At 36.8% G+C, this 15,233-nt stretch overlaps 1 protein-coding gene across 1 annotated transcript; it reads right to left on the bottom strand.

Moving 5' to 3' along the window:
* Positions 1-13,726: 13,726 nt before the first annotated feature.
* On the bottom strand, positions 13,727-14,665 carry LOC139436724 (olfactory receptor 14C36-like). The gene has a single exon (XM_071208682.1). The coding sequence runs from the start codon at positions 14,663-14,665 to the stop codon at positions 13,727-13,729; it is 939 nt and encodes a 312-aa protein (XP_071064783.1).
* Positions 14,666-15,233: the final 568 nt, after the last annotated feature.

Below are 15,233 nucleotides of genomic sequence, written 5' to 3'. Positions count from 1 at the left end.
TTTGATTTTAGCTCTTTCTTCCTTTCTGATATATGAATTTATGGCTGTGAATTTCCCTCTCAGTACAGCTTTTGTTACATCCCATGAATTTTGATATGTTGTGTTGTCATTTTCATTAGTTTCAAGGTAGTTATTGATTTCTTTTGAGATTTCCTCCTTGACTCACTGCTATTCAAGAGTGTGTTGTTTAACTTCAATATCTTTGTTCCTAATCTGGTTCTCTGGCACTTGTAGATTTCCAATTTCATTCCACTGTGGTTGGGGAAATTACTTTATATGATTTCAATATTTCTGAATTCACTGAGACTTTCTCTGTAGCACTGAGGAAGAAATGGAAGAGATTGCCTTGCACTGTACATACAGGCCAACACCTATTACAGTGATGAAAGGCAAAATGTCAAAAAAATGGTTTTATGTTTTTCATTTTTAATACATGAGTTTATTGTTTTCTTTATTTTAGTTTTTCTAAATTATTATGTATTCTATTTCTAACCTTAAAATCTATCATTACTATTTCATTTTCCTACTAATTGAATTTGTCGATATATTAGACTTTATTTTTGAAGAAGTTTTGGATCACAGAGGGGTTCAACTGTGGCAGAGAAAGAACACTGGTGTGGGGTATTATTGATGGCAGAATGTATAGGTGGGAGGGAGTTTCCCAGGGCATGCATGTAAGGTATGTAGATATGTTTGGATGTTCATTGGGTATTGTCATAGTGGGTAGAGTTTCACAGGACTACTGAGGGAGTGCTGAGTTCCCATTCTAGAAAGCTATGTTGCATTTCCCAGTGGAACAACAAAAACCTCCCAAGTGCAAGGGCAAAGACCTGTGAAGAAGAATGGTCCAATGACGGACCCTTGATACTGATGACTATGCTTATGAGCCTGTGTGCTTGAAATTTCAACTAGGCCTAGAGCAGCAGGGTGCCTAGGAGTTACCTCCTGAGAGCCTCCATGTTGCTCAAATGTGGCCATTTTCTAAGCCAAACTCAACATATAAATGAATTACTTTCACCCCAGTGTGGGACTTGATTCCCAAGGATGAGACACCCTGAAGCTGAGGGATTACTACCAAGCATCAGCTGGTGATGCAACCAGAAAAAGACCTTAAAAAAAAGGATAAAATGTTAAAGACAAATGATTTATAAGGCTAAGAGACTTTAAAATGAGTTGGGAGTTCATCATAGGGGTTGTGCTTACACACATCTCAGCAGGATCCCAAAGACAGCCAAGGTAGGTACAACCATAGGTAGTGGTGCTCTTGAGGGCCCCAGAGACACCCAGGTCCTATAGTCATGGCAAATAGCTCTGAAGTTCAGTGCCTTGCCATTGGGCCTTACTTTGGATTTGTGCTCCTGAGTGTGAGGGAGTTGGACTCAGATGTGATCTCTCTACACATGTCTCTTCAATGATATAATCACACACAAGGGAATCTCAATAAGATTAACTGTTGACCTCTCAAAAGAAATCATGGAGGAGAGAGTAAGTGGTATGATGTATTAAGGCCCTGAAAAAGAAAAAATGTCAGCCAAGAACCCTATATCTAACAAAGCTGTACTTCAAAAAAGGGGGAGAGTTCAAATTCTTCTCATATGAGCAAAAACTGATAGAATATATCACTAAAAGACCAGAATTACAAGAAATACTAAAGGGAGTGCAGCTGCCTGAAAAGAAAAAGGACAAGAGACTTGGAGAAGAGTGTAGAAATGAAGATTATTAGGAAGGGTAAATTAAGGGTAAAAAACCAGACAATAGTATGATAAAACAACAGAGGCCAAAGGACAAAATGGATGAAGTATGTAATGTCTTGACAGTAGTAACATTGACTATTATGGCTTGAGTTCCCCAGTGAGAAGACATAGATGAAAAGGATGGATAAAAAATATGAACCATGTATATATTGTCTACCAGAGATTCACCTCAGAGTTAATGACACAAACAGTTTAAAAGTCAAAGGATGGAAAAAGACATTTCATGCAAATAGTAACCAAAGTAGAGTTGGGGATAGTGATACTAGTATCAGACAAAAAAGATTTTAAATGTGAAACTATAGTAAGGGATGAAGAAGGTCATTATATATTAACTGAAGGGACAATTCACCAAGAAATAACTATACTAAATATTTATGCACTTAACCTGAGTGCACAAGATACGCGAGACACACACTGGCAAAGCTGAAGGGATAAATAGATATGTCTGCAATAATAGTGAAGACTTCAATGCACACTCTCAGTATTGGAATAGAATATATAGTCAGAGCATAAAGAAACAGAGAGCTTGATAATATGGTAAAAGAACTAGACCTAACAGATGTTTATAGAGCATTGCACTCCAAAGCAGCAGTATGTACATTCTTTTAAGTGTTCATGGATATTTTTCCAAGATAGACCTTATGCTGCATGGTCTAAATAAATTTATAAAGAGTGAACTCATACAAAACACTTTCTCTGATCATAGTGTAATGTATCTGGATGGTAATAATGAATGGAAAATGGGAAAATTTCTAAATATTTGGAGATTAAACAACCCACTTCAAAATAATCAGGGGGTCAAAGAGAAATTTCAAGTGAATTCAGCCAACATCTTGAGATGAATGAAGATGAATACAGAACATATCAAATCCTATGGAGCACCGCAAAGTCAGTGCTGAAAGGGTAATTTATAGCTCTCATTGCATACATTTAAAAAGAAGAAAGAACAAAAGTTGAATATCTAACTGTACACCTAGAAACACTAGAAAAAGGACATCAAAGTAATCAAAAACCAGCTGAATGAAAGAAATAGTAAAGATCAGAGTTGAATAAATGAAATTGAGAACAAACAACAGAAAGATCAACATAACCAAAAGTTGATTCTTTGAAATCAACAAAACTGATAAGCACTTAGCGAGACAAGGAAAAAAAAGAGAGAAGATGCTAATAAATAAAATCAGAAAAAAAGAAAGGGGACATTACCACTGATCCTGCAGAAATTAAAAAAAAAAAATCATAAAAGGGTACTATGAACTCCTGTATGCCAAAAACTAGAAATGTAGAAGAGATGAACAAATTTTTGGAAATGTATGAACCACCTACACTGACCCTGGAAGAAACTGAAGAATTCAACAAACATATCAGAAGTGAAGAAAATGAAACAGTCATCAAATCTTCCCAAAGAGGAAAAGTCCCAGACCAGATGGCATCATATTTCAATTCTATCAAACATTCAAAGATGATCTCATACCAGTCATGCTCAAGCTCTTTAGAAAAACTGAACAGAAATAAAGGCTAACAAACTCATTCTATGAAGCCGATATCACCCTAATACCAAAACCAGATAAAAATACTATGAAGAAAGAAAATTGCAGAGAAATATCCTTAATGAATATAAAAGCAAGAGTCCTCAACAAAACACTAGCAAACCAAATCCAAAAGTACAGTAAAAGAACCATGTGGAATCTAAGTCCCCTCTTGATATACATGTGGAGTAGACACAACCATTCTAAGGTCCATAGGATGGAGGAATAGAGTATGGATTAGAGTGGACTTACTGATATTCTATTCATGAACTATTGTGATTAGTAATCGAAGAAAATATGGCATTGGTGTGGAGAAAGTGGCCATGGTGGCTGCTGGGGGTAGGGAGTGGGAGGAAGGGATGTGATGTGGGGGCATTTTCGGGACTTGGAGTTGTCCTGGGTTGTGCTGCAGGGACAGTTACCAGACATTGTATGTCCTCCCATGACCCACTAGGTGGACTGTGGGAAAATGTGGGCTAAGGTGTGGGCCATTGACCATGGGGTGCAGCAGTGCTCAGAGATGTATTCACCAAATGCAATGAATGTCTCATGATGATGGAGGAGATTGTTGTTATGGGGGGAGGAGTGGGGTGAGGGGGGTGGGGGTATATGGGGACCTCATATTTTTGAATGTATCATTAAAAAAACAAAGACAAAAAAACTAAAAAAAAAAAAAGAACTATACATGGAAGCAGATGTGGCTTAGGTGATAGGGCTTCTGCCTTCCATATGGGAGGACCAGGGTTAATCCCTGTCACCTTCTGGGTTTTCTGGTGAAAAAGAAGAAGAGAAAGCATGCCTGTATGTTGAGACAGTGCCTGCATGGTGGGCCAAGTGCCCATGTGGTGAGCTGAGTGCCTATGTGGTAAGCCAAATGCCCACATGAGTGTCTGCTTGGTGAGCTGAGTGCCCACACAGTGAGCCAAGTGCCCATGTGAGTGACCACATGGAAAGCTTCTGCCTGTGTGGTGAGCTGAGTACCCACATGGTGAACCAAGGTCCTGCTGAGTGCCCATGCAGTGAGTCGAGTGACCACATGATGAGCCAAGTGCCTGTGTGGTGAGCCAGTGCCTGTGCAAGTGAATCACGCAACAAGATGATGACACAACAAAAGAGGGAACAAGAAATATGATATGGGGGCATTTTCAGGACTTGGAGTTATCCTGGGTGGTATTGCAGGGACAGACACTGGACATTGTATGTCCTGCCATGGCCCACTGGGTGGACTGGGGGAGAGTGTAAACTACAATGGAAACCATTATCTATGTGGTACAGCAGTGCTTTAAAATGTATTCACAAAACGCAATGAATGTCCCATGATGATGAAAGAGGTTGCTGATGTGGGAGAAGTGGGGTGAGGGGAATGGGTATATGGGGACCTCATATTTTTTTAATGTAGTATTTAAAAAAAATAGAAAGAAAAATAAAAAAAAATAAAAGATCCTGTAAAAAAAAATAATAAAGTGAATCTCTTTAAAAAAAGAGAGAGAGCAAGCTAGGGGAGAGTCAAGGTGCAGCAGAAACAAGGAACTGTGCAGCTGACAGGGAATCCCTTTCCACATTAAAGGTCCCCAGGATCGAATCCCAGTGAATCCTTGAGGAGAAAAAATGAGAAGAAAAGACAAAAAGAAAAATATATACAGAGGATCACACAGCGAATGTACACAGCAAAAAAACAGCAGGGTGGGGGAGGGGAAGAAGAAGGGGGAAAATAAATAAATAAATCTTTTTAAAAAATTGTACACCAGGTTTGAGTGTTTTTTTATCCCAGGTTTGCAAGGGTGGGTCAAAACAAAAAATCAAAAAGTATAATTAACCACATTGATAAATTGAAGGATAAAAATAAAATGATGCTTTCGACTGATGCAGTAAAGACATTCGACAAAATAAAGCATCCTTTAATATTAAAAACTTTCCAAAAGATAGGAGTAAAAGGAAATTTTCTCAATAAGGTAAAGGGTCTACATGAGAAAACTACAGCTAGAATTGTACTCAATCATCAAAGACTGAAAGCATTCTCACTAAGATCAGGAACAAGAAAATGATGCCCACTTTCACCACTGTTCTTCAATATTGTGCAAGAAGTTCTAGCTAGGGCAATTAGTCTAGATTAAGAAATGAAAGCCACCCAAATAGGAAATGAAGAAGAAACCCTTGCGCTATTCACTGATGATGCCATCCTCTATCTAGAAAATCCTGAGAAATACAAAACAAAGCTACTAGAACTAGTAGAGAAGTTCAGCAAAGTGGTGGGATACAAGATTAATACCCAATATTCAATAGCATATCATATAATACTGTTGTGCAATCTGAGGAGGAAATCAGAAAAAAATTTATTTATAATAACTACTTAAAAAATCAATTATTTTTGAATAAAAATAACCAAGGACATAAAGGAACTGTATTAGAAAACTACAAACCATTGCTAAAAGAAACCAAAGAAGATTTAAATAAATGGAAGGACATTCTGTGTTCATGGTTTGGAAGACTAAATATCTTTAAGATGTCAATTCTACCCAAACTGATTTATAGATTAACACAATCCCAGTAAAAATCCCAACAGCCGTTTTTTGCAAAAATGTAAAAACAAATTACCAAATTCATTTGAAAGATCAGGCAAGGGGTCCTGAATAGCCAAAAAGTCCTTAGAAAAGAAAAGTTGGAAGATTCCCAATTTCTGACTTATGATTCCCAGGGATGAGCCTCTCTGGTGCCAAGGGATTACGATTACAACCAAGCACAGGCTGGTGATGCAACTAGAAAAAGTTCTTGAATAAAAGGGGGCAATGGTAAAGACAAACGAGTTTATATGGCTAAGAGACTTCAAAATGAGTTGGGAAGTCATTAGAGGGGTCACACTTATGCACATATCAGCAGGAACTCAGACAGTCAAAGCAGATAAAACCCCAGATAGTGGTGCTCCTGAGGGCCACGGAGACACCTAGTTCCTATAGTCATGGCAGATAGTTCTGGAGTTCACGCTTTCCCAGTGAGCCCTACTTTGGAATTTGTGCTCCTGAGTGTGATGGAGTTGGACTCAGATGTGACTTTTCTACACATGTCTCTTCTGTCACTTTTACTGAACCTGTGGCTGGTGCTAGGGTTGGTGTATGCTCAGGAGACTTGAATGTCTGGACTGTCCATGTGCCAGCTGGGACCTGAGCCTCACCAAAGTTGCAACATTTACTCTCCACTTCATTGGACTTCCCAGGTCAGCTAACGGGGAGATGAGGATGGAGAGAATCCACAACTGCAAGCAGGAGAATCCCATCCATCAGCCATATGGGATCTAAGCCCCTACTTGATTTAGAGGTAGAGTGACCGTCACTATCTCAGGATCCTCAGGATGGAGGAATAAAATATGGGTCAGAATGTACTTACTGGTATTCTACTATAGAATTATTGTGACTCTAGCAATAGAAGAAAGTATATCCTGGAATTATTGTGGAGACAGTGAGCACTGGAGTTGCTCAGGAAGGGAGAGGGAAGAAGAGGTGTAATATGGGGGCATTTTTTGGGACTTGGTGTTGTCCTGAATGATATTGCAGGGACAGATGCTGGACATTATATATCCTGCCATAACCCATTGAATGGACTGAGAGAATGTGTAAACTACAATGTAAACTATAATCCATGTGGTTTAGCAGTGGTCCAAAATGTATTCACCGAATGCAATGAGTGTACCACACTAATGAAAGAAGTTTTTTATGTGGGAGGGGATTGTGGGAATGGGGTATATGGGAACCTCTTATATTTTTTAATGTAACATTTTGTGTGATGTATGTATCTTTAAAAAAGATTGAAAAAAACCATATTACTTAGTTAGAGTGGTAAAAACATCATAGTACTGGAATAAAGACAGACATATTCACCAAAGCAACATAATTGAGAACTCAGAAATAGACCCTCACATCTACAAGTGATTTTTGACAAGGCTCTCAAGTCCTCCGAGGTGGACTGGAACAGTCTATTCAACAAATGGTGCTGAGAGAAATGGATAGCTGAATCCACAAAAAGAGGAATCCTATCTTATGCCTTATACAAAAATTAACTCAAAGTTGATCATGGACCTAAATATAAAAGCAACAACAATAAAGCTCCTAGAAGAAAATATAGGAAAACATCTTTAAATTTTGTGGTAGGCAGCAGTTTCTTAAAACTTACACACAAATCACAAACAAAAAAAGAAAAAAAGAGATAAATGGGACCTCTTCAAAATTAAAGTTTTTTTTTTTTTTTTTTTTTTTTTTTACCTCCAAGGACTCTGCCAAAAGGGGGAAAAGGTAGCTGACTCAATGGGAGAAAATATTTTGGAAACTTATATACTATAACTGTTTAAAGTCCATGATATATAAGCAGATTAAACAGCTCAATAATGAAAAGACAAACCACCTGATTAAAAAAATGGGCAAAAGACTTGAAAAGATGGTTGTCCAAGGAGGAAAAATAAATGGTGAAGAAACATGAGAAAAGGCCCAACATCACTAGTGATTAGGAAAATGCAAATCAAAATTACAAAGAGATATCATTTCCATCTATTACACTGGCCACTATTAAAAAGTAGGAAGCTGTAAATGTTGGAGACGATGTGGAGAAATAGAAATGCTTATTCTCTGTGATGGGAAGGTAGAACCTTACCACCAGTGTGGAGGACAGAGGACTGTTTGGTATTGCTAAGCAAGTTGAATATAGACTTGCCATGTGACTCAGAAATACCATTACTAGGAATATAACCACGAGAACTGAGAACAGTGACACAAATACACATCTGCACACTGATCACAGCAGTGTTATTTACTATAGCCAAAAGTTGGAAACAACCCAGGTGTCCAACAACTGATGAGTGGATAAGCAAATTGTGATATATACATATGATGGAATATTATGCAGCAATAAGCAGAAATGAAATTGTGAAGCATATGAAAACATGGATGAGCCTGGAGGACATTATGTTGAATGAAGCAAGCCAGACACAAAAGGACAAATACTGTATGACTGCACTATTATGAACTAAATGTATTATGTAAACTCATGGAATTAATAATTAGAATGTAGGTCAACAGAAAATAGAGGGTGGTTAGAGGATGGAAAACTCAGGGTTATTCTGTGCAGAATTGGTTCAAAGATTGTAAATCTTTGGAAATTAATGGAAATGTTGAGAGCACATCATATTGTTTTTGGCTAGCAGAACCATTCTATGGGTATGATAGTGTTCGAAAGGCAAAATCTAAGTACAGGTATATTTCTAGAAGACAGGCTAAAAAATGTAACTTGGGACTGCATAACATAGTGAAATCTCATGGAAAATGTGAATGCTGGTGATATTCCATATATAAAGCTGTTTTTACAAAATACAAAAACAAGTAAACTAGGGATATGTAATAGAATAGCAGTGTATTTGTCAGCCAAAGGGGTGCTGATGCAAAATACCAGAAATTTTGATGAGTTTTATAAAGGGTATTTACTTGGGGTAGAAACTTACAGTTACCAAGCCATAAAGCATAAGTTACTTCCCTTATCAAGGTCTGTTGCCATGTGTTGGAACAAGATGGCTGCCAATATCTGCAAGGGTTCAGGCTTCCTAAGGTTCCTCTCTTCCTGGGGCTCATTTCTCTCTGGGCTCAGCTGCTCTGCTCTCTCCACAAGGCCAGCTATAGATTATCAGGTGAATGGTTTGTCTCTCTTCCCAGAGTCTCTTTTATATCTGATACTCTGTGTGTTTACTTCATGGAGTCCAGCCCAGAACTCCAACCTCCCTTCTCTGTGGTGTAGTTTTTCTGTGAGTCCCTGCCTACCAAGGAGGTGGAAACTCAATGTCCTACTGATGTGGCCTAATCAAAGCCTTAATCATTATCTAATCAAATAAAAGTGAAACCTCTGAATCTAATGAAATCTAAAATGCCCAGAGGACAAGACCAGTTCACACACATAATCAATATCTATTTTTGGAATTCATAAATAATATCAAACATCTACAAGCAGCCAAGTTAAAAAAATTATCTTTGAGCTGCAAGAGATTTTTATATTATATCTGTAAATTCCATGTATTTAGATTGAACTGTATTCGAGATATGACTTGCAATATGTTCTACCATTTGATAAGGTGCTTTGTCATATTCCTGGCAATGTCATTTGAACATGAAAGTTTTATTTTCATTGCACTCTAAAATTTCTAATTTTGTTTTGTTTCTTCTGCTTATGGTATTACAATTAAGAATATCTTGCTTAATATATGGTCATGAGGTATTGCCCTTACAAATTTTTCTAGGATTTTTATAGTTGTATCCCATATATATATATATGGTTATAATCCATTTTTAGTTAATTTTTTGGTGTGATGTGATAGCAGAGACAAAACTGTTTTGCTTGCCTTTAATTGTTCCAGCACCATTTGTTGAAAGACTGTTATTTTACTAATTGATTTATCTTGGGTCCCTTGTTGATAATAATTGTTCATAAATATAAATGATTAATTCTGAACTATCAATTCATTTTTTTCTTCTTTATTTTCTTTTAAATGTTACATTAAAAAAACATGAGGTCCCCATATACCCCCCCATCCCCTCTACCCCACTCCTCCTACATCAACAACCTCTTCCATCATCATGGCACATTCAGTGCACCTGGTGAATACATTTTGGAGCACTGCTGCACCACATGGACAGTGGTCTATATTGTAGTTTACACTCTCCCCCATTCCACCCAGTGGGCCATGGCAGGACACATAATGTCCAGCATCTGTCCCTGCAGCACCACCCAGGACAACTCCAAATCCTGAAAATGCCCCCACATCATATCTCTTCTTCACTCTCCCTACCATCAGCAACTACCGTGGCCACTTTCTCCACATCAATATTACAATTTCTTCCATTACTAATTACAATAGTTCCAGAATAGAATATAAGTAAATCCACTCTAATCCATACTCTATTCCTCCATCCTGTGGACCCTGGGATGGTTATGTGCAGCCCCCCTCTACATCAAGAGGGGGCTTAGATTGAGTGCCTACAACTGCAAGCAGGAGAATTGCATCCATCAATTCATTTTAATGCTAATATAAGTGGAACTTTATCCTCAATTTCATTATTTTAACTTATTTTTTAATTTACCATTTATTCATTTTTAAGTATTAAAGTTAAGGACATTAACTGTGCATACAATGTGTGCTACCATAACCGGTACATATTACCAATATTTTTCCGTCATTCTAAATAGACCTCTGTCCTCATTAAGCAGTAATTCCCATTGCCTCCCCTCCTGCCCACCTGGTAACCTCAAATCTACTTTCTGTCTCTATAAATCATCTTATTCTATATATGTCATATAAATGGAATCATTCAATAAATTGTGCTTTTTGTTTCAAATACTTTGCTTAGTACAATGTTTTCAGGATCCCTTCCTGTTGACCATTTATTAAATTTCATTTTACTTTATGTCTACAGCATATTTTATCTATTTCTATTTTCTATTGATGGAAAAGAGTTATTTTTAACTTTTGGTTTTTGCAAATAATGTTTATATAAAATTTGATATATTAAATACAATTACATTATACCTGTTTTCAATTTTTTGGGTTTGTATCTAGAAGTGGAAGTGCCATGTCATATGGTAATTCTTTGTTTAGCTTGTTGAGAAAATGCTGAGGTGTTTTCCTCAGTACTTAATTTTGCATCCTGACCAACCATGTGCAAGTATTCCAATTTCTCAACATCGTCATCAAAACTTGTCATTTTTAAATAATAGTCATCTGAGTCAGTGATAAGGGAAATCTCACTGTGAATTGATTTTCAGTTCTTAAATGGCTAATCATATTGAACATATTCTCATGTGTTTATTGACCATTGTATGTTCTTTAGAGAAATGTCCGGTAAAGTCCTTTGCCCATATGTTAATTTCATACTTTGTCTTATTGTTGAATTGTAGGAATTTTTTTTTAATTAAAGAAGTGAGCTTACAAAACAAGCATGCATAATATGCAGAACTCCCATACATCACTCCTCCACCTCCACCTTGCATTGTTGTGGAAATTTTGTTACAGATTATGAAAGAACATCATCTAAATATTACTTCTAACTATGGTCCACAGTTTACATTTGGTGTATTTTTTCCCATAAGCTTCCCTATTATCAGCACCACGTATTAGTATTGTACATTTGCTATAGTTCAGGAGAGCATTCTCTCATATTTTTACTGTTAACCATGGTCTATCACTGACCACAGGGTTCACTGTGTTAAACAGTTCCAAGCCTTGTACAATCCATCAAAAATGCATATTCAGTGGCTCTCATTTTCATCAAAGATGTGTGCTATCATCCTTTCAATGTTTTCATTACTTCAAAAGATGGAAATATATGTTTGTGGTGTTTCTTTTTAGTTAAGAAATATTTAACATTTTATTAATTTAACATTTATTTAACATTTCTGTTAACATTAGCTTCATTGGTTCCTGTGAATTTGTGTTTCCATTCATTATCATTTTTTAGTTATAATAAAGCTTTTTTCTTACCTCCTGATATTGTCAAATATATTTCAATTCTATGTATTATGAACTAATTCTTCACATCACTAGGATTAATAAAGCTACAAATTGCATCAACAATGAGATGTTTTGCCCATAAGTTTAATAAGAATTATAAATAACCACATTATATACAGGCAAGTAGGTACATGAATAGAATGCTATTGGCAGAAGTACACATTTGCCATCATAAAGGTAAAGCTAATTATTGGTATTTACAAACATGCACAATTTACCTTATCAATTTCTATGAAATAATTTATTTTTGAAATATATTTTCATATGTGTACAAAAATCCTGGTACAATAAGAGTATTCAAAATATTCTTGAAACTTAAGAAGAAAATTCTTGAGAACTGTCTACTGGTTATTCTAATTCATATAAATGTTACATTGAAATAAGAGGTTGAATTTCAAGCAAACTTGACTTGCACATACTTGCCAATTCTCACATGATTCAATTTCATTGATAATATTTTTGACTAATGATACATATTAAAAATCTCACACTGAAGCCCGAAGCACATCTGACCCAGACAACAGATGTGCAAATGTATATGCAAGGTGATGTCTGGAGATAAGTGTTTCTGAGCTCACCATCTTCATGTCTGTTCCTCTGGTTGTCACACAGCTCTCACAGTTCTTCAGTGACTGATTCCATTTCAAGACATCACACAGTTTTCTTCACTTGACTACTGACATTATCTATTAGGTCCCTTTGTGATATTCTGTCAACAGTGGTATAAGCCATGATTAGGTTAAAATTCAGATTAATTTTTAAGTGTTCTGAAAAAGGTCAAAGATAAACAGGAAAGCATAAAGACTGGGAGAGAAAGACCTACTCTTCTTAGCATAGGAGGTGAACACAGAGAAAGACCTTTAGAATTTGTTATAGATTGCTTCTTCATACAACTGGTGAAAATTGTACAAACTAGAAAAGTTTAAGGCATGTCCACAAACAGAAAGCTGCTTGCTTTCTGGCATAATTTTACACTCTGACAATTTTATCACTGGGAACTTGGGTAGAGAAACAAACATAAACAGAATCCAAACATTAAGTCTGCTGTTGTCATTAGGACTATTCCCCTCTGCTTCAGTGTTTCCACATCTGTCTCCTACTGCCACATGTACCTGAGGTACAAACCACTGTCACTGCTGCAGGAATTACTGCCCACAAAACGCAGGTAATCTTGGCATTGTGCATGATTGTTTTGTAAGCTCACAACTCCTTGATAAAATTATATAAATATTATTTTAAAAAGCAAACATCTGGCTTCCTCTTGTCTTTCTACTACAAATCATACAGCTTCAAGATTCACAAAGTATTAGGCCACAAGAAATTTTGCTCTTTTTCTATATATGCTTAATTTGGCTGGAACAACAACAAAAAATCAGTCCAAGACCCGATGCTCTGGAGATTTTAAAATGAAATTAAAACAGGGTGGCATTAAAGGACACACATTGTTCTTTGTATCATGACACTCTCCAATACGCAATACATTCATGTAAATCCACCAGAAGAGGTTGCCAAAACAGATTTCCCCTCTTCCCTGAAACATAAGTTTCTTAAAATCATCTTGTTTTTGTACACAGCCACTAAACATTACCTTGCCCAAACAGCACTGCCAATTTGGAAACACGTACCACAGGTAGGAAACTTGCTGAAAAGGTCAAGGGACACCACTCTGGAGGCAGCTGGGAGTGTACTTGGAAACTGCAACTTGCTGTGCTGGTTAGTGCCTAGATCTTTTGCAAAGTTAAAACATAGTAAGTATAAATGCTAATTAAGCCCAAAACAATTGTAAGTAAATTCTGTTTTGGTATCAAGGGAAGCACTAGTGAATCACAGGTTAACAGGAATTCCCTGAAACACTAGTCTGAAAATCGATTTTTTTTTGTGATTGCATAATTCAGCTTCAAACAATTATGCTATCTTTTCCCAGAATAAAGATTTCTCCTTATAATTCTCTTTACAGATTCCTTTATCTGCTTGTTTCTAAGACTATAGATTATAGGATTCAAGAAAGGAGGGACTATAGAATAGAACACAGCATTGATCATGTCCTGGATTGTGGGTGAGCTGGAGGTTGGCTTCATATACACAGCAGCAGCCGAGCTGAGAAAGATGGTCATCACAAGGATGTGAGGGACACAGGTGGAAAAGGCCTTTCCTTGCTCACCCCTGGTTGGAAACTTGAGCACAGTAGAAAATATGTGAGTATAAGACATGATGATGAAGGCAAGGCAGCCACCATCAATCACCACTGAAGAGATGAAAATTAAAATTTCATTGTTTAAGGTGTCAGAGCAGGAGAGCTTCAGAAGAGAGGGGATATCACAGAAGAACTGATGGACCATGTTGGACTGACAGAAGGGCAGCCAGAATGTGCTGCCAGTGTGGAATCCTGAGAAGGCCAGACCACTAAGTACAGAGGCCAGAGTCATCTGGACACAGACTTGAGGGTTCATGATCACAGAGTAGTGGAGGGGCTGGCAGATGGCCACATAGCAGTCATGAGCCATGATGGTGAGGAACAGCAGCTCCACTGTAGCAAATGCAACAACGAGGAAGATCTGAGCTGCACATCCAGCCATGGAGATTGCCCTGTTGTCGAGCAGGAAGATGACACATGCCTTAGGGACTGTGACAGAAATGTAGCACATGTCTAAGACAGACAGATTCCTAATGAAGAAATACATGGGGGTATGAAGTTTCCAATTGAAGGTGATTACTGTGACAATGAGAAGATTCCCCATCAAGGTTGCCAAGTACATCAGTAGAAACAGCATGGCATGTAAGACTCTGAACTCCCACACATCAGAAAATCTTGTAAGCAGGAATTCAGTTACTGTGGTGAGGTTGTGCATGTTAGGAAAGTTTCTCTTACCCATGAAGAGTCAGACAAATAATCCTTAAGATACATGAAGGATCCACATGCAGAAGAAATTAGACTAAACTCAATATATTGCCTCACATTAAAACATTTCTCTAATTTTGGTTAATAGGATGTAACATAATGTTTCCTCTTGCACCTTTTGGTCCCCCTGCTTTAGTCCTTGTTTCCAGAATAGGGGTATGAGCAAAATATAATATTTATGAATTTGTGCCTATGTTTACATATATTTCTATCACTTTCTAGTCACAAAATTGATCTATTTGAAGTTAAAGGTTTGCCTGGAAGATTAAAAGATTTAATATAGGTAATTTCTATGCATCACTATGCCATTAGTCATGTTCCATGAATGTTAATATTTATAAAATGATGACCTTATAGAATCTGAGTTTATATCAAAGGATACTGTTTATTTAGAGCTTATCAAAATATTAAAATCAATTATAATACAGTCTACGGTGACTAAATTGTTCCCATTAAATGCCATCATTTCTTTTTTTTATATTATCATTTATTTTATTTTTTAATTATCTTTTTTTAAA

The sequence above is a fragment of the Dasypus novemcinctus genome, chromosome 17, assembly GCF_030445035.2.
Source record: "Dasypus novemcinctus isolate mDasNov1 chromosome 17, mDasNov1.1.hap2, whole genome shotgun sequence".
Classification (NCBI taxonomy): domain Eukaryota; kingdom Metazoa; phylum Chordata; class Mammalia; order Cingulata; family Dasypodidae; genus Dasypus; species Dasypus novemcinctus.
This window is presented reverse-complemented; position numbering and strand designations above follow the sequence as displayed.